Below are 27,809 nucleotides of genomic sequence, written 5' to 3' on the forward strand. Positions count from 1 at the left end.
CGGACAAATAAACAAACTTTTGGAAGATAATTCCCAAACCCGGTTAATCCTTTTAGAAGAAACACATCACAATCAAAAAATCCCGAACAAAATTCATAGTTTTTCGCATACCTACACCAGTTGAAATCAATCCAAATCACTTTTTCATACATATATTAGTGATATACTCACTTTCACTTTCCTATGAGTTGTTAAACAATAATAATATTAATTATTAATACTTTGAGCGAACACGACGCACGAACGAATGAGACGACGAAGCTTGAACTGGACAGCGGACAAGTGAGGTAACTCCAACTTTTCGATTTCTGTGTAATCATAATTTATATTTTTCTACAGCAGTAGGTATTACAATCTATCAAAGTATATTACTGGGAGCTTTAAAATAGTATTCTTTTTTGATGCTATAGAGAAATCACTGTGTAACTGTTAGTTAAGAGGCTGTCAACACCCAATGTCCTTGAAATTGATGTTACTTAAACAGTTAAGAAAGACTATTTGTTTTAAGTGAGAAAAATATATGTTCATATTAATTATATTTCAAAGGCCGTGGTTGTACTCGATACATGATTGTAGGATATCGGCTCGATAGAAAATAATTGCAAAGTTTAATAACAATTAAACGGTTCTATGTCTTTATTGTTTTGACTTATGGGTCTGCAATTAAAATCACAATTTCAAAACATTTATATCTAATCAACTTTTTGTATTTAAATAATTTTCTTATTATTCCCTTGCCCAGACCCAGTAACATGCGACAGTGCTATCTCATTTACTCTGATACAAATAGACAGTGTGCGCGCTTTAGGTATTGACAGCCTCTTAATTGCTTCTGTTCATTTTACACTCACTGAAGTAGGTAGGTAAGTGGTTAGATACTTACCTTCGCTCTGTTTTTATGTGTAGTACTCAAATGGATTTTTGTACAACTTCTCGGTACCTGAGGGCCTACCGCGAACCACGTTCGACGTGTTGGCTCCCTGTTACACTTACGTGCGAATTTACAAGTGCGACAGAGAGGCAACACGTCGAACGTGGTTCGCGGTAGGCCCTCTAATTGTGTTTAAGCTGCAATTTTGTAGGTATAAAGATCATACTGACTCGTGTCAATTTATTACCTTCTTCAAAATGTTACCGTATTATGTCAAATAAAATATTGATTGATTGTGGTACAAAATGGCGCTTGCACGTTTTATATTCTGTGTATGGTTTCCTTTATTTATTTATTTAAACTTTATTGCACGATATAAAATTGCACAAATGGCGGACTTAATGCCTTAAGGCATTCTCTACCAGTCGACCTTTGGGTCAAACAGAAACTTGTAGTTAGTGCAGGATTGTGGGTTTCCTTTAATGCAGTCTCCAAACTTTTTGACCCAAGGGTCGTGACAAGTCCTCCGAATCGTTTTCGCGGGCCGGACTGTATGGAATGTGTATAAGGCACTGGGCCGCTGGCTGTTATTTGGACAGCTCTCATTTAGAGAAATATCCATAAAAGAGTATTTTAATGAACAAGAATGAGTATCTGTATAAGTCCAAAGATAAGGACCTAGAAGCTAAGATAAGACTAAAACTAGTTCAATATTCTTCGAGTATTGTTGTGTAATATAAACGAATCATACACAGTAATATCAAAACATAGGTATTAGTTTTTACGAAAGCGACTGTCATCAGTACCCCTAGTGTAAATTTGATCGACATCATAACGTGACGAACGCGTTTGCGTTAAGTCTCATTTTGTATAGGATTTTGAGTTTCCAAAACGTCCCGCTTGGCGCGCTCTTTCTAAATCCAATACAAAATGAGACTAAACGCAAACGCGTACGTCACGTTTCGAAATCGAATTTATTTACACTAGAGGTACTGATCTTCCAACCCAGAAGAGAAACTAGGTCTTTAATGACTCTTTATTGAAATAAAACCTGTATTTAAAATCTGTGTATATCGCAAAATAACTTCTAATTTAAACTGTCGTAAATTATACAAACTATACGACTAGATTAAAGAATCATGCGTGAAACAGTAAAGTTAGCTATATACATTTTCACAAATGACGAGGTGTGTTTTTTCTTGTTTTATGTATATTTTTGTACAATTAAGTGTTTTGCTACTACTACATTTTTTTTTGTTAGCCTATTGTGTCCCACTGCTGGGGAAAGGCCTCCCTCTCTTTCTTTCACGCGTCTCGGTTCTTGGCGATATTAGGCCAATCTTTCCGAAAGTAAATAAATAAATAAATATTATTACACAAATTGACTAAGTCCCACAGTAAGCTCAATAAGGCTTGTGTTGAGGGTCCTTAGACAACGATATATATAATATATACATATTTATAAATACTTAAATACATAGAAAACTCCCATCACGAATAAATGCCCTTACCAGGATTTGAACCCGGGGACCATCGGCTTCATAGGCAGCGTCACTACCCACTACGCCAGACCGGTCGTCAACGAAAGACGTCAACTACTTAGTTCTGTATTTTTAAAAATCACAAAAACGTAAATATGCGAGTTACAACAGTTCGCCCGTTCCGTTATCGGAGTGCGTCGATAACATTTGACCTACGAACCGAACAATTAGACTGATTAAGTCAACGCGGACCCTAAGGTATCTTCGTTCGTGAGCGTCACAAGCCAATTCGAACGTACACCGACATCAGAATAATATCTAAATGAGTTATCGTACGTCTCGCTCACGCCGGTACATGTGCGGACAAGTAAGAACGAAATGCACGATAACTGAATGACATCATTTAGAGCTACCAACAACCAGACTAGTCTTTCGAGCATAAGCGCCGGCAGCGGGGTGCAAGGGGGTAAGCTACCGACTCTAGTCTTTCGAGCTTGGCGCTGGCAGCGGGGTGCAAGGGGGTGCATTTTTATAGAGTTGGACGAATATAAGTCTGCAATGATTTTGATAGCATAACTCGGAACTATATATCACAAGAAAAATAAATGACTGCATCGATTCTCCTATTCCATTTATTATGCACCTCCCTGAAAGTAATCCTGGCAGCGCCCATGCTTGTGTCAGCGTCTAGTCAACGCTATGGAAAAGCGTCGCTGCGCAGTTGCGCCAACGTTGCGTCGAGCAGCAGCCATAGAGTTCCCGGGTTCAAATCCTGGTAAGGGCATTTATTCGTGTGATGAGCATGAATATTTGTTCCCGAGTCATGGGTGTTTTCTATGTATTTATAAATATTTATATATTATATATATCGTTGTCTAAGTACCCTCAACACAAGTCTTATTAAGCTTACTGTGGGACTTAGTCAATTTGTGTAATAATGTCGTATAATATTTATTATTTATTATAGAGTTGACTAGACACCGGCGCTTAGTGTGGGGTTTCTCTAAAATCCACATTTTCTCCTGCAGACGCTTCGGCTGTGGAATGAGCTCCCTTCCGAGGTTTTCCCGAGGGTCTAATATAGTATGGGGTTCTTCAAGAAAGGTGTGTACAGGTTTTTAAAGGGTCGGCAACGCGCATGTAATATATCTGGTGTTAAAGGCGTCCATAGGCTACGGTGACTGCTTACCATCAGGCGGACCATATGCTTGTTTGCCACCGACGTGGTATTAAAAAGAATCATTCGCGCAGAAATTCTAGAGGTGGCTTACCGGTAATGTGTGGGGCGACTTTTTTTATTTATTTATTTATTATAACATTAAAATATAAAATATGTGTACCACAAAACAAAATATTCGCCAAACTGCGAGACAGTTTGTTGGCGATGAGCTCGCTCGTTATACTTATAAAAAGGTACATAATTTTGCACTGTCCTACCGTCCCGGCATGGCCAATTTTTATGTAGGTATTACAATTATGAAGTAGGTATAACGTAGGATTGGTGACTCAACACTGGTGGCGCGGGCGCGGGACAGGAGCACAGCGGTGCGTAAAAAAAACTACCTTAACGCTAATTACTACGTTTGGTTATAAACTAACAACTAGTTATATAGCTAACTGTACGCCGCCTGGACAGGGTGTTTTAGGGCAGCCCCCCACTAGTTTATTTTGAGATGGAAAAGCGTCGCTGCGTAGTTGCGCCAATGATGCGTCGAGCAACAGCCATAGAGATAATAAAAAATAAATAAAATAATAAATATTATAGGACATTATTACACAAATTGACTAAGTCCCACAGTAAGCTCAATAAGGCTTGTGTTGAGGGTACTTAGACAACGATATATATAATATATAAATATTTATAAATACTTAAATACATAGAAAACACCCATGACTCAGGAACAAATATCCATGCTCATCACACGAATAAATGCCCTGACCAGGATTTGAACCCGGGACCATCGGCTTCGTAGGCAGGGTCACTACCCACTAGGCCAAACCGGTCGTCAAACAAAAGAGATGACATTTATTTGTATATTTTTAATGATAAGGCCGCTACTTCATATAGTTGTCTAAGTATAGATCGTGTCATTCATGACGTCGTGTGCCTTAACCCGTATTATCATGACAATAAAGGTTAGATTTGACAAATCTGCACGTCATCGTGGGACAGGAACTTTACAGTCTCGTGATAGATAACTGACAATGATTATTTGAATTCAGAACTATCGCCCTACTGACGGAATAGAGAGCGTGCATGAACTGTAGGAGGCAGCACAGGAGCCGTCAGATTTTTGGCGCGAGGCGTAAATGTGATGTTTATTGTTCCCATGTAGCCCACAAGATGGCAGAACCTACTATGCACAAGAAAACACTTGACGTGTAAATGTACATGGTTATGGTTCCGATTCAGGCCACAAGATGACAGATTTATAAGGGGACCCGGGTATGTCCTTAAACTACGTCCAAAAGAGAGGTATGGGCAATGTGAATGTCATCTCGCCTTGTGTGGTAGGGCACAGCACAGCAGATGTCATTCCAGATCTAAAGCAGAGCCCAACCGGGGAAGTACCTCCACCTTACAGAAAACCGCAGCCAAATAACACTTGACCCTACTCATAGTGTTGTGTTCCTGCCGGTGAGTAAGGTTGCCAGAGCTCAACGAGGGGGGTGGGGTTAGGGTCGGCAACGCGCATGTAACTCCTCTGGAGTTGCAGGTGTACATAGGCTACGGAGACTGCTTACCATCAGGCAGGCCGTATGCTTGTTTGCTACCGACGTAGTATTAAAAAAAAAAAAAAAAAGTCAACATTATTGTATTTCGTTTATGAAGAAAAAATATATAATAATATTAGAATCTACCTGGAGCGTTTACATTCCCCACCTCAACTAGTGCTATCTCTTTTACATGGTGGAGGTGCGGGGTAGCTGAGGGGGGGAAATTAAACGCTACTACGCTACGATACGCTACTTAACTAATGTAAGTTACACTGATAACAGCATCATTAGTGAGCAAGTAATTTTATAGAAAACATGACATTATACCCGCATACAAAGTGACTGATTGCAAAATTTAAGAGTCCGCAGTAATTTGGGCCGAATTTCACCTTCCTATACAAACGGAGTTTCGTTCTCATTTCAAAACTACGTGTTGCATTGTAATGAAACTTTGCACATACAATGACATGAGGTCTAACTATATTTGTAATTAGTTTATATAGCTCCAGCTTATAAAACAACATGCTGCAACAGCATGCTGAGGACGTTGGCCGAGAGACTCGACTGCCTGCTCACTAAATACTGGGTCGGTGTGGTGATTGGGAGGGATAAGTGGGTAAAGCCTCTTGGTGAGGTGGTAAGGGATTAGTTTGTAGTTAATTAACATAGAGAATAAGATAGCTATTAAGATTTTTACTAATATCGCTATGGATTTTTTTAATGGTCCGAAATAAACAATTTTTATTTTATTTTATTTTATTTTAAAACAAATGAAATAGAGCAAAAACAATGTTTGTATGAAAAACTTAAATTCGCTGTTGTTTTTTAACTATAGTATCTGAGGATACATGAACTAACGGCCCGATTCGAAGAATGAAATATGATCACGAAAAGTTTTGGTTTAGATAAGTTCTCATTTAGATATCGTTCGTATGTCGTATAATTGACAGAATCAGCTCGATTCGGGCAACCAATGTCACTTTTACGTTAAAAATAGCGTTGTTAGATCTTATTGGGATCACAGCGGAATCGAAATAAACGTCAATTTTGACATGTCGTTTAGTTATCGATCTTTTAAAGATCTTTCCAAGATCTTAAACGTGTCTTAATTATTCTTTAAATCGGGCCGTTACAGCCTAATTAGATATACCTTATCGTATTGTAAGTACAAAGTTTCAGAGCAATCTAGCTAGTCGTTTAAAAATGAGAGCGTAACTACGTTTGTATGGAGAACCGAGCTTGCTGGGGACCCTTAATATTAAATATTAAAACATAAATTTAAATTTTATGTGTTATAAAAGGAAGGAAATGTACAATTTTTTGTTAGTTTTGTCGAAATGTGGCCACGAGAGTTGCTTGGTATATTTTATATTTTTGTTTTCGTACAAAATGGTGAGTTAAATATAATATTTAGGTGAAATTATTTCAAAGTATGGATTTTTCCCCCGCTTGATATTTATTATTTAATGTTAAGCAGTAGGTAGGTATAATAATTTAGATGTTTCTAAATTCTATATATTTTTTAAAACTTTATTGCACAAAACATATACAACACTGTACAAATGGCGGAGTTAAAGCTAAATAGCATTCTCTACCAGTCAACCATGTTTTCTTGTCTAGATAAAACAAAAACAGTAACAAAATTAATAAAATATTGACGTTAAAAGTTTTTTTTTTTAAGTTTGGGGATTCAGATTACTCTTGCGCATTTTTTTATACAATTAAATTTAAACAGAGTTTTTTTTTCGAATAATATTAAAACCATAACTCATTTGTAACTTTTGGAGACTTCGGGGTGCTGGTGCGCTGAGGGTAAGTCCTCCGGGATCTGGGTCGTCGCCTGCTAGAAAGACTGACCCCCACTCCGGGTTTTTCCTGATGCAAAGGCTGTCCATCGCAATCCAACGCTGCAACGCAGCGAGCGTGATGGGCACCTTTGCATCGGGGACGGCCCGGTAGCCAGTAGGTAGATATTTATTTTATACATTTTTTTTAATACCACGTCGGTGTCAAACAAGCATACGGCCCGCCTGATGGTAAGCAGTCACCGTAGCCTATGGACGCCTGCAACACCAGAGGCATTACATGCGCGTTGCCGACCCTTTAAAAACCTGTACACTCCTTTTTTGAAGAACCCCATACTGTACTGTGTGTGTATTTAGTTTATAAATATATTTAAGTTCTGTACCCCTAGTGTAAATAAATTCGATTTCGAAACGTGACGTACGCGTTTGCGTTTAGTCTTATTTTGTATTGGATTTAGAAAGAGCGCGCCAAGCGGGACGTTTTGGAAACTCAAAATCCCATACAAAATGAGACTTAACGCAAACGCGTTCGTCACGTTATGATGTCGATCAAATTTACACTAGGGGTACTGATAGATAATTAGTTTCGTGTTTAGATATATTTTAGTATGTATTTTCATTAATGACTACATTTAATTTTATGTTTTTGTAACTTTATTTAATATCAGGGCATATTTATATAAAGAATGGCCCCGGCGAAGGAAAATCTAGATTAAACTTATATCATTGATCAAAGATGCTGCAAAGCCAGATGGGGTTGACAGTAACAATTTCTAACAGAAGGTTATAATAAGGCAGGGCAGCTTGTGGCGAGCTGTTGGGGAGTAACGACCCCACGGACCCGAGTGTTCCCGAGAGTCGGTCAGGGTCTCCGTCTCCGGCGTGTCTTTGTCGGTCGGAATGGACCCCAAGGGGACCCGCAGGACTCTCAGCTCTGGCTTGCCTTCATTGGCCGTCCAGAGGAGAATCGTTCGAGCTATATGCTCCGGGGGTGGAAGTGAAAGATGCATAAGACGCGAGTTGGCACAGTGGCTGTTATCAGCCACTGGGTAGAAAGCGGCGTACACCTCTCGACACCCTTGAGCCGCTCACACCGGTGTTCCTCCTGGTCGTCTTTACGACGGCAGTTTCAGGGGCCCATCTAGTCAGCGGCAAGTCACCGCCTGCCTCGATAACGTGTTTAAGCATTGTTATGGCAGGTGTCCGGACCTCTTTACAATAGCCCAATCTTTTGACCAGCCAAAGTTCAACACCATAACCGGCCCTCTTCTCCACTTTATTTACAATAGCCCCTACACCAACTAGGACCGATTTACGGGTATCTATTTGTACCCGTGAATGGGTTCTAGCTGGTGTATTACATAACATCAAATTTGTCTAAAAGGGCCTCTGCGCTGTTGGCTTCGGCCCCACGCATGCCTCCCAAAGGTCCGGGACCTCATGGTCCCGAGATATGGACATACAACAGGACAGACATACAAATAATATTATTATAATATACCAAAGAGAATTAAGAAGACCAAGAGTGCTCACTCCATACAAAGGTTTTGTTACCAATAATCTATTATTTTCGTAGTCTACATCTAGCGTCAAGTAGCGGAACTCTCAGTACTGCTACTCGACAATAGATATCGCGGCAAACAAAAAGTCTAATGCTTAACGATTTTCAGCTAATATTATAACCAGAGTGTAGGAGTTGAAAATAGAGTTCCGGTTATAAATAAATCATTGAGCATTAGACTTTTTGTGTGCCGCGATATCTATTGTCGAGTAGCAGTGCCGAGAGTACCACTACTCGATGCTAGATGTCGACTAGGAAAATAATATTTGGTACCAAAACTGGGCCCTTATTCGACATGCTAAAAGTGACGTTTCGTGTTGATTTCCATTTGATGTGGGAAATATTGTGACTTGTCGAATTGCTATCATCAACACCTGTCAGTGAACAATATCCACACTAGAGGCGGGGCGTTGTACCGGAATAGTTTTTGGAACAGGTTTTTTGTAATAGACTACTTTTAGCTTGTCGAGTATTTAAAAGTACGAACTTTGATTTCTGAAATAAAACAAATATGAAACTTTCATCACCTCGTACCTCCATTCTTACCGTTACTTTAAGCAAAACAAAATTTTGTTAACAGACGGTCGTCTGGGCGTCTGTTGTATCTAAAAATAGTGTAATAATATATAATAAAAATATGTCAATGGATTCATAGCCTTCACTCAAAACGTCATAATATTTCCGACCCCTACCGAAATAATAAGTCGATATTTGCATAAATAATCCTTATTTGTAAGACGCCTAAGACCGGCAAATACGTAAACTGCCTATTGGGGGTCATACTCGTAAAAGTGGTATTTTAGACGTACTTTTGGTACGAGTAACAGAGACGTACTTTTGGTACGCAGTCCCAGCTCTAGTCAGGATTCTAGTTGTCAAATATAAGCGTGTCGAATACGTATTAGTTAACTGTCAAATGAAATTAGATCAACGGTAGACTTTTTTGTCGATGGGTATGGCTGCCATGTTTGGATTTATGACATTTGAAAGGGGATCCTAAGGCAGAGAGTAGTTTTTTCTGTACGATTTTGATTCTTCTACTCGACGCAAGATGGAGTTAGCTGCCAAATTCCGATCTTGGCGTTATAAAAATATACCGCAAGAACCATGACAATGACATGCAGTTGCGTCGATGTAGATCTATCATAAAAACGTACATGTGACAATTGTCCAGGATTTAAAAAAATCTTGACAATTAATAAATGTCAAAAAGAAAACTGATTTATTATAAAAATACAAATTATATATAAAGTTTGATTTTAAAACCAATGATCGTGGGTCCTAACCCCGGCTCTTAACAATGAACATCTTGTAACTTGTGTGCAAAATATCATTTAACTTTTACCAATTACTTTTCGGTTAAATAAAATATCACGAGGAAGAAGTAGCCCCAATAAGGTATATTTTCCCCTCTGGGTTAGAAGGTCAGATGGCAGTGAGACAGGGAGAGATAGTGAAGAATGCGGCAAAATAATCATTAATTGTGTTGTTAGACTAGCTTTTTTTGTTAATATGAAAATTGACGCAACAGCAAGCTCAAAGCCCCCTATGAGCCAGAGCCTGTTAGGTGCAGGCTTAATTGGCTCATCCGAGGGAAGCGGAGCTTCGGCGACTAGCTGGTTGCGTCTGCTTATCAACTTCTTCCAATTCACTTTTACATCAACTCCTTAAAAATTTGTAAATTAAGGTCAACTTTGTAAGAACTAATACCTGTGCCATACTATAAATTGGACGATATGCCTAATTAATTGTTATTAATGTTGAATTTTTAATGGCGTATAATATAAGACAGCGGTCGTATAATGACTGAGAAATTTGGATTTTTCTGTTTGAATAAACAGCAAACTGGAGACATTGAGATTAATTATAAACTTATTATTTTAGGTGTTATCAAGAAAAAAGGTCTTAACAGATTTATGAATAGGCATTGGCAGAAAAACAGGCGTCCGACCACGCATAATGGAGGATTCTATTTCTTTTATCATGTAGCTATATCTATATGACCTCTGCTGCCGACTTTTTCACCCGTTGGCGCCTGTGCCTAAATCCTTCTAAGACCGAAGTTTGCTGTTTCCACCTGTCCAATAAGCTGGCACATAAGACCCTCAGAGTTAGATTCCGGGGTACAGCCTTACAACATAACTATTCCCCAAAGTATCTCGGTGTTACACTGGACAGAAGCCTGACATACCGATTGCACATAGAGAAGCTAAAAAGTAAAATAAGGACCAGGATATTTTAATTACGATACATAAATAACTACTAAAACATGTTTTCTGCAAGAAATTAGTTATCTTATTATATTATAAAATATTTATTATCCATCTGTGATGTTTATTTCTTGTGAAGATATCGAAGTTTCGCTGTGTAGCACTTATCGATATATAATATGATCAAAATCGACCCGTCCACATCCCTAAAAATCCACACATACACATTTTTACGCACATATACAAAGCAGTATAACCACCAAAATGGCTACGGCTTGAGTATTCAAATTTGTATTGAGAAAAGGCAACTATATCCTGTCTTTATTTGCCTCTCTATCGCTCGAATATGCAATACGCATGCACTCTTCGTCAAAATCGGTTTCATACTTTTTCGACTGAGTACGCGCAATAAACGCCTAGTAGTAGTATTTAAATGTTTACCGTATTCATTTAAAGCATCGTAGGACAATGCCGCTATGTAAACTGTAAGGTGGGTCTTAAATTAGTGTGAGTTATTTTGGCACCGGACTCAACCTTCACGTTACAATATTTAAAGTATTGCGCTGTCATAGTAACGAAAATGATAAACACGTCAATCGGAGTAAACAAGTAACTAAATGATGCAAACAAGAAAATATTGCAAAATAGGTACATATATATGTACCGATAATAATTTTGTGTTAAAAATATGAGGCAAATTATACTGCCCGATTATATGGACTACATATTAAAAACGATTATCTTGGAAACAGTCAATAGGTGAACAAAGTTATAGTAAAATTGGTGCATAATTTCAGGGCTTGCCTGGCCCACGCATGATGTACCTACCTACCACGACCACGGCCGTCTCCTATTACTATTTTTTTCTAATTCCCTAACTAGCGAACAATATTTCATGTTCATAGTCTAGAATTTAAAACCTTAGCTACATATTTGTGGCGCTTGGGGTTGAAGTTGAAACCCTGGGGTCCTAGCGTGGGTCTATGAGGAAATGTCAAAACGCCTTTTAAAGGTTTCTGGTGACCAGAGGCCTGGCCTATATTTCAATCGGCGGATCAGCATTGTTATCCAGAGGGGCAGCAGCCTTCTGGACACACCACCGACCGACCAGAATTTATTTATAAGTTTTTATCTTAAGTGTTTTTATGATATTTTATATATAAACTTACAGATGTCGAACCACCAGCAAAGTTTTTGAAGAGGTGTAGTTCCTGGTACCAACTGGAAACTGAAACTAATAATCTACACTCAAGAAAATGAAATATAGTCACAGAAAACTTTAATGTTTTATTTTATTAAAGAAAAACGTTAAAAAAATGTGTAAACAGAAATATATATTTTTAAATTCGTAGTTGAATAACATAATATGTATTTAATCTCCTGTACATAGGAATCGTCTTTTTGTAGGTTTATATAAACAATAAGTACTTAGGTCGATTTAGGCATCAACTCATCACACCAAAATTTTGTTCTAACCGGTCACACCGCCAAAAGCAGTATTATTTGTTTCAACCCGTCACAAGTAGATTTAGTTCTATTAGGACACATCGTAATTTTGTAGCTATTGGTCAAACTGCAAATCTGTTCCTATTCGTCATCCCGTCAAACTGTTCTAACTAGTCACAAGGAGGATACCTAAACAAATTTCACTACCCGCGAAACGTGTAATATAGACCATACAGTAGGTCTTAATGGTGATGGCGACTGTACAATGGGGTTGCGTATACATACAAAGAGCATTCAAATAGTTGGTGATAGACCAAGTGACCGAGTTACTAACAGTTATATTATATCTTTTTTATAAATAATGTAATAGCGTAATTTTTGGAAAAATAATAAAGGATTCATGAACCATCTCGTAATTTTTAAAAAACGGACTTTAAATCATATGCCTGAAAGATGTGTTAAGGTATACTTACAACTTGGATCGTGAACGTGGTTTAGAAGCAACTGGGTGCGGAGTAAATTGCTTGAATTTTTTCAGAATTTTGAGCGTTTCTAGGAGAATATGTGGAGCGAGCATTATTCGATATCGTATAGTTTCACTACTCGCCGCCGCATTATTCATAGCGCATTACTTATCCTATCGGATACAAGATGTCGCTGATTCTTGTAAAGTTATGTTTTAAAAAAAAGACGCCTTACTCTATGCCATATATTGTATGAAAGGAAGGGTATTCCCTGTCGTACGTCAAAAAATCCAAGATGGTGCCCAAGCCCATGGACAAAAAAGTCTAGCAATAAAATCAACACTTGTCAAAATTTGACATTAGCAATCCACAGTCAGGTGACAATCAAATCAAACCGATCCACTTCGAGTTCAGAGCCATTACAAACTGTATAGTAGTAATAAACAAAGTTGATTTTAGTTTGATTATTTTTTCTATGAATGAGTTTTGATTGTTCCAAATGATAATATCCACAGTTGATAGAATCAACACTTGATACAATCAACATGCGATAGAATCAAGTGTTGATTTGATGTGGACGCGAAATTTGACAGTTGTGCATGTCGAATAAGGCCCCTGATGTATGGAGTGAGCACTCTATGTATTTCTTATTTCTCTAAATATACTGAGTACTCAGGAAAACTTGGGGAATTTGAAGAACGTATTGGAGACATAAACAAACAATATTTTTATGTTCGTGAGTGACATAAATGTGTCGTTTCACGGTACCTTATGGCAGTCTTCAGAGGGAATAATAGCTTTGTGATTCTAGCGAAATAGAGGTACTTTTTCTATAAAATTCCATTTCGGGAGTAAACGTTTTCCACTAACTAAATCTTAACAAATCACTAATTCTTAAGAGTGATCGCTTTAGCATAATATATTCTATGATTATTGGTTTCGCATTAAAAAAAACCTATTTTTTTTTATACCACGTCGGTGGCAAACAATCAAACCTATAAAACCTATAAACCTAGTTTTTCATTGTGTCAATAACAAAATATCATGGAGAATGGATTATTTTTGATTTGAGGAATTTCCTCCCGCGAACGCTTCGGCTGTGGAATGAGCTTCCTGCCGAGGTTTTCCCGAGGGGCTACAGTATGGGGTTCTTCAAAAAAGGAGTGTACAGGTTTTTAAAGGGTCGGCAACGCGCATGTAATACCTCTGGTGTTGCAGGCGTCCATAGGCTACGGTGACTGCTTATCAGGTGGGCCGTATGCTTGTTTGCCACCGTCGTGGTATTAAAAATAAAAAAATATTTAGAAGTGGAAAAATGTTTCTCTTTTATTATAGACGATCATGTGCTATACTTCCCTCTTAAGAACGTATTCTTGGACCCATAATAAGCAAACAATATTTTTATACTTGTGAGTATAACTAATCTAATCTAATCTAATCTAATCTAATCTGAATGAACAAAGATTTATTAAAAAGGAATTAAATGTCGGGCACAATAAAAATAAACTAACTTATCTATTAAATAAAACTAAATTAAAACTAAAAACTAATACTAAATAAAATTAAAATATGTCTAAAAAATTTGGCCCCTTTGGCATGGTGCCGAGGATGCTGGCAGCATTTCCCCGCTGTATAGCGATGCTGATACGTTGTGCGAGAAAGCTGCCAGCTCTTCGGTCACCTGAGAAGTCGACCAGCCTTTTTGATAGCTCTTTAAAAAGTTGTAGAGCATTAGGACCCCACGGGCCAAGCGTCTCGACCCCAAATGGCATAAAAATGTATTCGGGGCCGAGACCCCTGTACTTTTGTATTTTAAGCTTTTCATCTAATCTTATGTGACGTTTCATTCACGGTACCTTATGGCGGTCGTCCCTTAAGAGGAAATACCAGCTGTGCCCATTTTCATATTTGATAATTTTAGGTACTTCTTAAATATAACGTAAAACACTTCATTCGGTTCTTGTCTGTTTGTTAATTTCATGTCTTTTAATTATTTATATAAGAATTCAATCCTTAGAGACCCTTCACATCTCTAAGGATATTTAAATGGTTTTTTTTTATTATATTTTATCTCTAACTTGACATCTCTAAAGAATTTTAGTATTTGTTGTTTGTATTTTTTTGTGTAATTCGCAATTAGAGACTGTTTACATCTCTAATAACGTATCTAATATTTAATTGATTCCATATTTGTAATTGTATTTTATTTTTTATTGTAAAAATTTGATATGTAAAAGTGCCCCTGTGGCCTATTTGCTGAATAAATGTTTGTTTGTTTGTTCGTTTTCTCCATCGCGCTGACTGGGGCCGCTCAAAAAGTTGACCTTAGCAAAAAAAAAAAACAGGTGGATTGTCAAAGAAAACTTTGTAGCCACAGTAAATTACCTACCATCTTTCGACACACGATTAAAACTTTTAGAACGCTATTTGACTGTGTTCCATATTTCACTGATATTTGTTAAATTTATTAAATATTAAAAAAGTGGCGCCATCTTACCGGGCAAAGGCCAAAGGTATAGCGGCATCGTTTCGAGCGATGGCGCCACAACCGTTCACCGTTATCCGGAAAGATGGCAGTAAATGATGATGGTAGTACTGTGGCTACAAAGTTGGACCCGGACCCGGGTACGTCCTTAACCCTTTACCAGGCTGACAGTTCAAAAATTACAATAGAATGTCAGTCTTACTCATCGAAAATAGAACACATGTTTGAATAGCCGCATGTGGGAAATAGTGGGTTCTTTATTCATTCATAACAATAAAATATTGTGTTGAACATAGCTTAAAATTAAAAATAAAACATTACATGTCATTATATTAAAGAAATTAAAGCTTAATTAGTGATCCCAAGCTGATGATATTAATTAAAAATATTGAAGAATATATGCATAATATTAACTGAAATTTGTATCATGTCAATAAGATTTAAATATCAACCAAGCAAATAAAATATCAATAAAAATAAAAATAAAAATAAAAAATGTTAGAAATTTAAAATTTAATGACTAAGATATGTCAACAATAAATAATAATATCGTCACTTTGGTATCCTACTAGAATAATACACTAATATGTACATAGTAAAAACGTAAACTCAGCAAAAATTCAAATAAACTATAATAAAATTAAATACAGCTATCGTCTATAAAGTCGGTTATACAATAGTACGACTTTTTTAAAAGATAACTCTTGAGTCTTGCATTGAAAATTTTACTGTTAGTAATTGTTTTAAATTCAGTGGGTAACTTATTGAAAAGGAAGACGGCCTGGTAACTTGCGGCGTGCTTCATAACGTTAAGCCTAGGGACTACAGCATATATATCCCTTAGCCTGGTAAAGGGTTAAACTACGTCCAAAAGAGAGGTATGGGCATTGTGAATGTCATCTCGCTTTGTGTGGTAGGGCACAGCGCAGCGGATGTCATTCCAGATCTAGAGCAGAGCCCAACTGTGGAAGAACCTCCACCTTACAGAAAACCGCAGCCAAATAACACTAGACCCTACTCATAGTGTTGTGTTCCTGCCCGATGAGTAAGATTGCCAGAGCTCAACGAAAGTGCGGAGTGTTAGGGTCGGCAACGCGCATGTAACTCATCTGGAGTTGCGGTGTACATAGGCTACGGAGACTGCTTACCATCAGGCAAGCCGAATGCTTGTTTGCCACCGTCAAAGTATAAGTAAACGTTTTACACGCGAACTAGGCCGTCGTCTCAGGCAAAAGGGGGAGGGTCCCCGCTCCGAGTCGTTCCTAGTGCAAAGGCTGTCCATGGTAATTCAGCGTGGAAATGCTGCGAGCATCATGGGCACCTTTGCACCGGGGACGGTGGGGAGCGGTTTGTTTATGTAAATTTTTAGTTTGACCACCCACAAGATGTATGTGGGTCGCTTCCAACCGGTACATGTGGAGGTCCAAGTGGGAGACCTATGTTCAGCACTGGACGTCTTATGGCTGAGATGATGAATTTTTAGTTTTACTTTCTATATACCTACATATTGTTATTTTTTTTTATTTTTTTTTATTTAAACCTTTGGGAAACAAACAGGCAAAAACAACACATAGTTAATCAGATTACACATTCATAAGCCAAACAGTACAATACAATTATATATATATATATATATATATATTCAGTTAGTTCAGTCAAATTCTTGCCTTTGGATGGCCTAGCTGGACATTCGTTACGTACAGTACGTCTGAAAATATCGACACGAACGAAGTGCCAAAAATATGTATACACGACCTTATGACCGATATATTAGGGTAGTGTATACATATTTTTGGCATTTTGTCCGTATCGCTATTTTCAGACGTGACCGTACAAATAGCCATACATTTGACGTGCCCCTCCCCCGCAAAAATCGGCAGACTGTTTTGTACAGAAAATTATAGACAAGTCGTCTCCGGTTGGCTATATCCTCAAAGATGTACGAGTTTAATACCCGGTTGACCCAAAAAGGCTGTAAGGTCAAGTATAAAGACAACACCCTTAAAGGGTCAAAGTTACCCCACCCTGCCATTGCCACCCCTACTTGCTTTGATTGAAGCTCCCAATTTCCGGGGTTACTTTCTCGAATAGCTACTTAAGTTTTGGGACGCAATGATTGAAAGGAGACACATTTAACTTCAATGATTAATTTCTTTAATTATTATAATTAAAGATTAAAAATTTTTTTTTTTTGGTTTCATATTGTGGCTAGTTTGTGATAATAACTTTATCTACACACACATCATAAACCCTCTATGATGCCTCCAAAATCCGTAAATAATGGCCAACATTACGATAACTGTACATAATTAGGCATTCAAACACTCGTGTGATTAAACCCGCACTCGTGTATTTTAATGTCTTTTATTATGTGGCAGTAACATAAACTACTATTATTTTGTTCGCATTAATGTCAAAATCATATGGATTAAAATTTGAATACAGGTTTTTTTTTATTTATTTATCATAAAGGTACATAACATTGTGACACCAATTTATTCCTCGCCAAAATGCGATCGCAGCAGTTGGTGAGATAGCGGTCATTTATACATTTTAATATATATGATATGCACTTAATACTAAGCTTAGGTTATTATTTTTTATTAGAATATAAATAAATAAAATAAATAAATAAAAAAATCTTTATTGCCACACAACAAAATTTACAATTTCTGTGAAAATAGCTAAAAAATACAAAATAACTTAAACTAATTAACTTAAATTAACACAATAATTACAACTTAAATCTATAATGTGGCAAAGGGCCAGAGGGCTCTGCGCTGATTTTCAGACTGGTCCCGGGAGAGATTGGGGTCGGTCACTACTAGCATAATGTAATGTACCTTTCTTAGGTACAGCTCTCAGCTCTATATTGACATCTTTGTGTGTTCCTGTACTATAGTTTATTAATGTACGTGTATGAGTATGTGGGGCTGGTATGTAGAAATAGTGTAGGTAAGAATGTACTTTGTAATGTGTGTATTATGTTTTGTCTTTACATACAGATAAAAGAAAAAAAGAAGAATACATTAAATAAATATAAAAATAATAAAATGAAAATAATTTATCAAAACCAAAAAAATAATAAAACATATTTATTTACAATAACAATATACATAATGGATATATACAGATGATTACTATAACTAGCTTATATCTAAAATAGGCCCTCGAGGGATTGTACCAAGGATGCTGGCGGCATTTTCTCTTTGTACCGCAATACTGATACGTTGTGCGAGGAAGCCGCCAGCTCTTCGGTCACCAGTTACGTCAACCAGACGTTTCGCGATTTCTCCAAAAAACTTGTGCGCGCTGGGACCCCATGGACCTAGAGTTTCAACGACAAATGGTACTCTCTACCGAGGCTCTTATATTTATTACTTAGGTAGGTACTATGTGTAAAGCGAACATACATGGCGAATGTTTATGAATATAAAAACAAACAAAAAGGTTAATTTCAAAGCAATATTAGTAGGGTAAATTTTCCAGTAACGTTTTTTTAACCTTTTCTTAAATTCATTTTTATGCTGTTTGTTTTATATTTATTTTGTTTCAGCACCTAAAATTTATCATCAAAATTATATTATACAGCTACCATATATTATATACTTTTGATTTATAGGAAGTTTTTTTACATATTTTGTATAATTGGTCGTACTTTCCTTTAAGCTTAATAATAATAATAATAATTCAGCCTATATACGTCCCACTGCTGGGCACAGGCCTCCTCTCATGTGCGAGAGGGCTCGGGCTATAGTCCCCACGCTAGCCCAATGCGGATTGGGGACTTCACATACACCTTTGAATTTCATCGCATATGTACATGCAGGTTTCCTCACGATGTTTTCCTTCACCGATAAGCTAGTGGTAAATATCAAATGATATTTCGTACATAAGTTCCGAAAAACTCATAGAATTTGAACCCGTGACCTCCGGATTGAAAGTCGGACGTCATATCCACTCGGCCACCACCGCTTCCATACATCCTTTAAGCATCCTTTAAGCTTATTTTCAATTTATTGTTTATTTAGTCACAATCATACTGGGCAACTTTTAGTATGGGAACAACCCCGAAATCGCGTCACTTGTCACTATGCCCGTCACTTTCGCACTTACATACTTGTTAGAACGTGACAGGCATGGCAGGCAAATAATGAAGAGCCAACCATCTTAGGCCTACTGGAGGTTCATAAATGTATATTTTAATTTGTATGTAAAAGTCTGTAATCTAAAACCATTAATTATCTGTTCCCAGTCGTGCCCGACGCAGGATTCTCGAGACAAAAAAGGTAAACAGCCTGTTTATCATCATGACAATAGATATTTTTTGACTAAAATATTTAACTTTTACGTTAAACTGGAGGCGCCTGCCTGTGATAGTCGATACGCTTTATCACTTATCACTTAATTTATAGTCAACTTTAGAACGACAAGATGTGACCAATCATTCATGGAGATAGTCATTTGTTTCTTGTTTTTTAGTTATGATACAAATTTCATATCTATGAAAAAGCGTCCATCACATTTACGTGGATTTATAAACGAGCCTATTTTTGTTTATTTTCTTATTGCTTATTCCAGATGTATAGTGATCCAGAAACAATCAGGAACCCATGGAGACAGTGCAGAGGGAGATGGAGACGATGACTACCGCCGTCCGCAGCCGAAAGCACCCATGACTGACCGATTTAGGAAACAGGACAAAATATATGATGCTGAAGTAAGTACATTATGTATTCAAAACCAGGAACGCAAGGAGACAGCGCAGAGGGAGACGGCCATGACCACTACCGCCGTCCGCAGCTCAAGGCACCCATGTCTGATAGATTAAGGAGACCACAGGACACTTACGATGCTGAAGCGAGTGATAGATATGTACCTACATACTTTGCGTACTTAATCCAGAAATATTTATCATACCGTGTGGCAGACAAGTACACCACCCACCTGATAGTAACCTGCTGATGTCATCGAGAATATTTCTCTGACAAGCTGAAACTGTCTACAATACTAAAGAAAAAGATTTTTATAATAGTAAGTATATTATGTACATATATTAATCAATAAACAAAGCAGGAAAATATATATAATGATCATGGAAGTACATTATATATTGAGTATCAGGAACGCACGGAAACAACGCAGAGGGAGACGAAGACGATGACCATAGACATCCGCAGCTTCAAAAAACTTAGAAACCTCTTATAAATCTCTGTTAAATTGTGTCTGTTTCTAACAAACAAATGTCAAACTGATGGATAGGGGAAAATGATTATCATCGGTTTGTTACATCGATAAACGTTTATGAATAACGCCATGGGAGTTTTCTAAAATAAATATTGAAAACTTGATCCTTACAAATCTGGACAATCTTGGGCTCATTCTACTCAGAATCGTCAGCATTTTCCATCTTACCATTTAAAAAGATATCGCAAAATGTACGTTCCATTACGTCACGATTTAGTGTGAAAAAAATGTGTTTTCACTTGTATGTGCGTGACGAAGAGGAAACTACAATTACAAACAATTTTTTTTTTTTTAGCACGAGAATTAAATACGCTAGTGATTCTGAGTTGAAAGAACCCAAAACACCAGGAGTTCAGGAGGAACCTCGCCACTCCTCCGCGCGTTATGAGAGTGTGACTTGTTTGCGTGGAGATGGGCGAATGTGTGCCAGGAGTGTCTGAGGTACTGAGAGATCATGGATGATAGGCTTTGCAGCACTTGCATTTGATTTTTAATGAATATGTGTTTTTTATTTTATATATGTTTTGTATTTGTATAGTCTAATTTATTCGGTGTATTAATTGGCATATGCTGTTATGCCGTGTAAATATTTGAAAAAAAAAAAATTGAATCACGCACGAAAACAGTGAAGAGAGCGATGAAGACGGATAAATTTACGCTTCGAAGTGTAAATGAATGGTTAATCAGTCGGCAGTAATCAGAAATTAAGTCAGAAATGCACGGAAACAGCGCAGAGGGAGACAGAAACGATGACGTGCTGTACGTAAGATGAAGGAAACTTTACCCTCCTAAGTCCTGATGTCCTTTTAAAAGGACAACATTGAATCTAAATTCGAACTACATAATTAATTTGTGTAAAACTGTTTTCCAGTCCAGGGAGAAATATGGGGACTACGTTTGTACGGAGAGACGTTCGTGCATATGTATTGTCTTAACCCCTTAACGTATATAAAAATATTTTGTTTAAATTTGATCTTTAATAGCTGTCAATACAGTTGAATATTATAACTGTCATATATGGTTTCAGGGTATTTAATGAGTTGACCTATATAAGGGGCAGGAGGGTGGAAACAAGTTTTTTGGACCCTTGTTGCGTTCTGGTGTTACTGCCACGTGTAGAAACAATTAAAAATAAGAGGATACTTACACAGAATATAGGGTGTTTTGTAGAGCATGTGCCCAATTAGGGGTGGTTATACCAAAAAAATTTTGCAAGTTATTAAAATTATTTTAAACAAGTTTTTTTTTATACTACGTCGGTGGCAAACAAGCATACGGTCCGCCTGATGGTAATCAGTCTCCGTAGCCTATGTACGCCTGCAACTCTAGAGGTGTTACATGCGCGTTGCCGACCCTAAACCGCCACCCCCCTCGTTGAGTTCTGGTAACCTTACTCACCGGCAGGAACACAACACTATGAGTAGGGTCTACTGTTAAGTTATAACCAGTGATCGGTTTTTTGGATTCGACATGGGGTGAATGACCTCAATCATTATGTTAGTATGGATATGCCCCGGGAATCCGGGCTTTATGTTATTAGAAAAGGCAAAAAAATACAATGTGTTTATTTTATTACACTTTAAAATATCTAAGTAGCTGATAGACGAGTACTTTTACTTACCATTCTATTGTCTAAATCGAACAAATGAGCACAAGTGTTTACACTGACAGCTCATTTGCTGCCTCCAAAGCGGCACATTTTGTACCGTTTGGATAAAAGTTCGGCGAGTAAGTACGCGTGTCTATCAGCTAATATATGGTTACTACGGGTTAATTGTTTGAATAAATGAGTTCGTTATCAAAAAGTGAATAACACTTCTTTCAACTGAGAGGTAGTTTGAGAAAAACAATGTCCACAATGTCAAATGGTTTTATTGCTCACCAAAAATAATTAGAACTGAAATCCAGAGAAAATAATGAAATGTCAATGTCAAGATTTTGAAGTATTTTTTATATAAGCATATATCTGTCATGATGGAAAAATTATAATATATATGCTTTAATACTTTGTGGAGGTTTTAATATATTTTGCTTTAAATAAAATGTTGAGATTAGGAAAAGAATAGAAGTTTTTGTCTCAACTGGTTGCCATGTAAGAGTAAAAAATTCCTTAGAGATAATTTAAATTGTTTTATTTTTGTACGGTTTGTTTCGGTATCGCGGGAAACTGTCGTATCTATATTAACTTTTCTGCTTGATATCCCGCGAGGGAGAATCCAAAAAACCGATCACTGGTTATAACATATTACAATACTTATATAATAATACGCTCGACATGTTTCGAGTCAATTTTCGAGGATTTTCTTCTCGGAGCAATGACTGCACCGCATATGAAGTGTGCAGTGACCGTTTTAAGTATTTATTAATTAATTTGTCATAGTCATAATTTTGGATATTATTAACTTTTAAATTACTGGTACAATTTCCCTGTACTGGTGTCAAATATATGTGACGTTCCACGGTTAAAGGTACCTTATGAAGGTCGGCGCTTAAGTCACTTAGCATCGCATTAATATGGAGCGTTAATAATAGCGCATGCGCCTACCGCCATAAGGTACCTTTATCGTGAAACGACACATTTTAATATTTTGACGACCGGTTTGGCCTAGTGGGTAGTGACCCTGCGTACGAAGCTGATGGTCCCGGGTCTAAATCCTGGTAAGGGCATTTATTCGTGTGATGAGTATGGTTATTTGTTCCTGAGTCATGGGTGTTTTCTATGTAAGTATTTAAGTATTTATATATATTTATATATTATATATATCGTTGTCTAAGTACCCTCAACACAAGCCTTATTCAGCTTACTGTGGGACTTAGTCAATTTGTGTAATAATGTCCTATAATATTTATTTATATATTTTATATTTATTTAATAACACAAGGAAACGCGTTTAAAAAAACTTTTGATACAATCTTATCAAATATACTTAGCACTTGCACCGTCCCACTAACCCGGGGTTAACTGGTTAAACCATTAACTCAGTGTCTAATTGAACTGGTAATCATGGTAACTCTAGGTTTAACGGGTTAACCCCGGGTTAGTGGATTGATGCAAGTGGGTTTTAGTGTATTGGCCTCAGCATATTTTAAGCGCTGGTGGCCTAGCGGTAAGAGCGTGCGACTTGATATCCGGAGGTCGCGGGTTCAAACCCCGGCTCGTACCAATGAGTTTTTCGGAACTTATGTACGAAAAACCAGTCGCATTTCGGTGAAGGAAAACATCGTGAGGAAACCGGACTAATCCCAACAAGGCCTAGTTTTACCCTCTGGGTTGGAAGGTCAGATGGCAGTCGCTTTCGTAAAACTAGGGCCTACGCCAAATCTTGGGATTAATTGTCAAAGCGGACCCCAGGCTCCCTTGAGCCGTGGCAATATGCCGGGACAACGCTAGGAAGAAAGAAAGGCCTCAGCATGTTTTAGCCTACTTTTCAACGTAGTAACATTAGATTCTTATTCATAAGCATTTGTTTCTTTGTAAATAATGTCAAACGATCTTGATTTTCCTGAGGATCAAATGTCTATATAGGACTCATGGCATTTAAGCAACACAAAGATCAGAAATGAGAGTTAAAGTCTGACGCTCGCACTCGACGATTGAAACGCCTCTAACAAAATATAACATGATGTGACGTCACATCATATAAGTCTGTCCTAAATGTATGGAAGATCAAGGAAATTGCCATTTTGACCCTGAAATATTGCGTTTATGTGTATAGTTGTAGTACAATTTATTTTTCAATAAAATGTATGAAATCGAATGGTATAATTTTTTTCTCTATTTTGAAGGACAAAAAAATTTTTTTTGAGACTTTGGAGCCCTGTATTTTTTTATAATCTCAGTATAATTTTTTAAATTCCACTTTTTTATAATAGATGGCTCATTTTCTATCCATTTAACAAAATTTTGTTATAATATTCAATATGTGTCGAGTACCCAATTGGTCCCGGTCTACCCTAATTCTAGTAGTAGTAGTAAACTGTTTATTGTACAAAAACACATAATAAAAGGCACTTACAATTAGGAAAAGCTAAGTACAAAGGCGAACTTATTCCTTCAAGGGATCTCTTCCAGTTAACTTTTGAGTAGATGAGAGGAGAGAGTGAGAAGGGGATGACAAATACAGCAACATGTACAACAAGGTACCAGAAAGTAGAGGATACAAATACATACAAAATTTATAGAATAAACATACATATATTACACAAAAAAGTAATACGGAAATTAAACTAAAAAAAAAATTAAAAACTACTACTACTACTACTTAATGGCGCAGCGACCCAGAATGAGTCTTGGCCTCCGACACGAGTACACGCCAGTTGTCTCGATCCTGCGCCATCTCCCGCCAGTTATCGGCCTGGAGATCGCGCAAGTCCGCTTCAACAGCATCGCCCCAGCGATATCTGGGAGAAGTGGAAAATAATTAGTAATTATACACTAGGAGATGAAAATTATTTAGCAGTCAGATGACCACAGCTTCTTCAACCTAACCTTGAGCGACGCAACCGATTGTGCTTGTCTGAGCGGAATAGGCAGCTCATTCCACAGTTTGACTGCACGGACTGCGAAAGATTTGTCGTATCCACGATTCTTATGGGGGGGGTATGGCAAGTGACAAATTCGCGCTAGAGCGCAGCCGGTGATCACTGCCTTCAGCCAAGAATTCTATACTCAATTCAGTGTGAAGTAATTATACTGGTTCTTAATAAACACAAACACATTGTTCGACAATTCGGGGCTCGTCAATGAATTAGACGGTTCTCAGTAGATATAAGTATAATAAGCTTCCACAAAATTGTATATATAACAGAATTTGATATGTTTAAATGTTAAGTACAAGGCAGCGCTTGATCGTGCCGTAGATGGATTCGTAATGATATGCAAAAAGTCATATGTACTCCTCCCGCGCGTCCGTCCCCTCTCTCGTCCAGCAGCTAGGTAAGGGTGAGTGTAGACAAAATGTTCGTACAGAAGTTCCGAAAAACTCATTGGTACGAGCCGGGGTTTGAACCCGCGACCTTCATAGCACGTCATACGCACTTACCGCTAGGCCACCAGCGCTCTTGTCCTCTTCATCCAATTTATTGATACTATTTTATGTAAAAGTCTCAAACCAAAGTTTTGGTGCTTTTTCTTTCAAATAGCTTTGGCTCTTGACTGTATATTGACAACATCAAACCAAGAATTAATGGCTCTTGTATAAAAACTTAAAAGTCTCAAACCAAAGTTTTGGTGCTTCTTTTTTTAAAATAGCTTAAGATCTTGACTGTATATTGAAAACATCAAACCAAGAATTAATCGCTCTTGCTTAAAAACTTAAAAGTCTCAAAGAAAAATTTTGGTGCTTCTTCTTTGGAATTTGGTCATATTTTTGGTTTGAGGTAGAGTTACACAAGATAAAACCGTTTTTTAAGAGCGTGCTATATCTCTTGCTAAGACTTTTTTTTCTTGCGGCGAGTAATTAATATCTTAACTCAAATCACTACCATTCGCTTTAAAAATGTGTAAAGATAAAACTAAATAATTTTTATTCTCCTTTAAAAAATTATGTTGTTTTTAACTCAAGACATATTTATTGGACTAAGCAATTTATTATTTTATTTAAGCAACCGTGCGCAAGAGATTTTTGCGTTTTGAATTAAGATATCTTTTTTATCTGTGAACAAGTGCCTAGTATGGGACTAGCGTTGAAAATACCCGGAAAAATACGACAAAATTTCCAAACAACTCGTTTTTTCAAGTTTCTTTCGAAAAAAACAATGCAAATTTCAGTTACAATACTTTAGAAAAAAACGAATTAAGCCGAAAAAATCAAGTTTTTTTTTTATACTTCTATATTTTTCCATATGAATTTAATTGGGAATTTAAACAGGAAGGTTAAGGTTGCACGTCTAATGTGTTAGTTTCTGGCATTCAATATATTTGACACTGTCATCACTCATCAGTGGCACTGTGTATGACGTATTTCATTTTTCTGAACAAAACAGAAAAAAAAACGGAAAAAAAACTATATTTGGTAAAATTCCCGAAAGGTAGAAAAATATTTGATTTTTTCCGGAATTTTCATCCCTATATGGGATATTCGGCCATGATGCTATTTTTTCTTTCATGATATTAAATAAGAAAATAAAACAAGTCAAGTTTATAATATATTATTATGATTTATGACCGTCAAATATGATTAATACTGTTTTTATTTTTATTTTCAGGAAATATTACCGGAGTTCCAGAGGTTAAGGAAACGTTTCGACAGACTTAAATTGAAGAAACCAAACAAGTTTTTTTAAAATAATGTAAAGAAAAATAAAATTAAAAAAGTGACACGCGCACACAATTTCGTTATGATTAGTTAAGTTTTGGAGGAAGAAAATTTCGAGAAGAAAACCTCGATTTTTGAGATTTTTACGCAGGATTTTTTACCACTGCTGCAATTGTCCTTATCGCACTAATTTTTCGAGCCGCTCCCTTCAGCGCGACGGAGCTATTTCCCTAAAATTCTCAAATTTGAGTAGGGGCTCAGCTGGTATTTCCTCGTTATTAAAGAATAGTAAACACTCTGTCACGTAGTCTTGAATCTTGATTCGAATACTTCTGGTGCTGTCTGTGGGTAAATAATATAATATAAAACCGGGTGACAGCTGGTAGCTACAGCTACCTATGGAAGGTAGAGGCAAGGAACAGAAACTCCGTATACCAAAATGTGTCCGACAAAAAAACATAAATAGGTGGCGCTACAATACCTAGAATACTTGAGAAAAAAATCTAATCATAGACAGCGCACTTCACTCAGTCAATAACGTCTAGGTTCTTAGCTATTCTAGCGCTACTCTGGAGAGATTTGGAACTATTATTTATAGCTGACAGCTGGACACTTTTGCAACAGTTCTGCCTAAGGGGATTCTGTTACTTGCCTCTAACTTCCATAAATACAGCTACCAAAAGCAGGTGAGTGGATAAGATAAATAAAATACATGAGCATATTAACTTGTCGTTTTACTATAAAATCTCACAATTATACACTTACTCTAAACAAACAACGAATAATAAATTAATTGATAAAAAATTACACTCAATTATAAAGAAAAACAATTTTTTTTATTAAAGATTATCAATAAAAACGTAGAATCAGTCCATTTGACATTGTTTAAAATTAAGTTTGTCATAGTTTTTGGCAACATTTGACACAAACGTAAATGAGCAATTTGGTTAAGTGCCTAATACCAAAGAGAATTTGAAATATAGGTGGATTGTCAAACAAAATTTTGTAGCCACAGTATTTAGCCAAATAGCTTTCTAAAAGTTTTAATCATGTGTCGAAAGATGGCAGTAAATTTATTGTGGCTACAACGTTTTCTTTGACAATGCACCTCAATTTCAAATTCTTCTTTCAAAAAATCTTATACGTACATTAATTATTCGACTTCTCTCTTAAAGAGTAAGTATAACTAAGGATACATTGTATGAGTAAGATGTGTAAAATCTAAGACGATTGCTTCACATTTGACAACTAAACGAGATGGCTA

General features: G+C 36.9%; 2 protein-coding genes and 1 long non-coding RNA gene across 5 annotated transcripts in view; 2 read left to right on the forward strand and 1 right to left on the reverse strand.

Annotated features, from left to right (window-relative positions):
- LOC133531361 (uncharacterized) overlaps window positions 1-265 on the reverse strand; it is a 73,669-nt gene extending 73,404 nt beyond the window's left edge. The window contains exon 1 of the mRNA XM_061869519.1: window positions 172-265. The gene's annotated coding sequence lies outside the window, so the exon portion shown is untranslated. The remainder of the gene's footprint in view (window positions 1-171) is intronic.
- Window positions 233-27,266, forward strand: LOC133531368 (uncharacterized). 3 transcript variants are annotated; one of them, XR_009801519.1, is made up of 4 exons: window positions 233-287; window positions 19,297-19,330; window positions 19,623-19,761; window positions 26,496-27,266. XR_009801519.1 is itself a non-coding variant. In XM_061869531.1 (4 exons), the coding sequence occupies exons 1-4, from the start codon at window positions 2,746-2,748 to the stop codon at window positions 26,571-26,573; spliced, it is 324 nt and encodes a 107-aa protein (XP_061725515.1). In that variant the 5' UTR covers window positions 2,520-2,745; the 3' UTR covers window positions 26,574-27,266. The 3 variants fall into 3 exon arrangements, 2 of the variants coding, with proteins under 2 accessions (XP_061725515.1, XP_061725516.1); XM_061869531.1 differs by lacking the exon at window positions 233-287 and adding an exon at window positions 2,520-2,818; XM_061869532.1 differs by lacking the exon at window positions 233-287 and adding an exon at window positions 3,383-3,456.
- Window positions 9,352-11,977, forward strand: LOC133531636 (uncharacterized). Its single transcript, XR_009801569.1, has 2 exons — window positions 9,352-11,405; window positions 11,818-11,977. It is a non-coding gene; the product is annotated as an uncharacterized LOC133531636 (long non-coding RNA).
- Window positions 27,267-27,809: the final 543 nt, after the last annotated feature.

The sequence above is a fragment of the Cydia pomonella genome, chromosome 25 (genome assembly GCF_033807575.1).
Source record: "Cydia pomonella isolate Wapato2018A chromosome 25, ilCydPomo1, whole genome shotgun sequence".
NCBI lineage: Eukaryota > Metazoa > Arthropoda > Insecta > Lepidoptera > Tortricidae > Cydia > Cydia pomonella.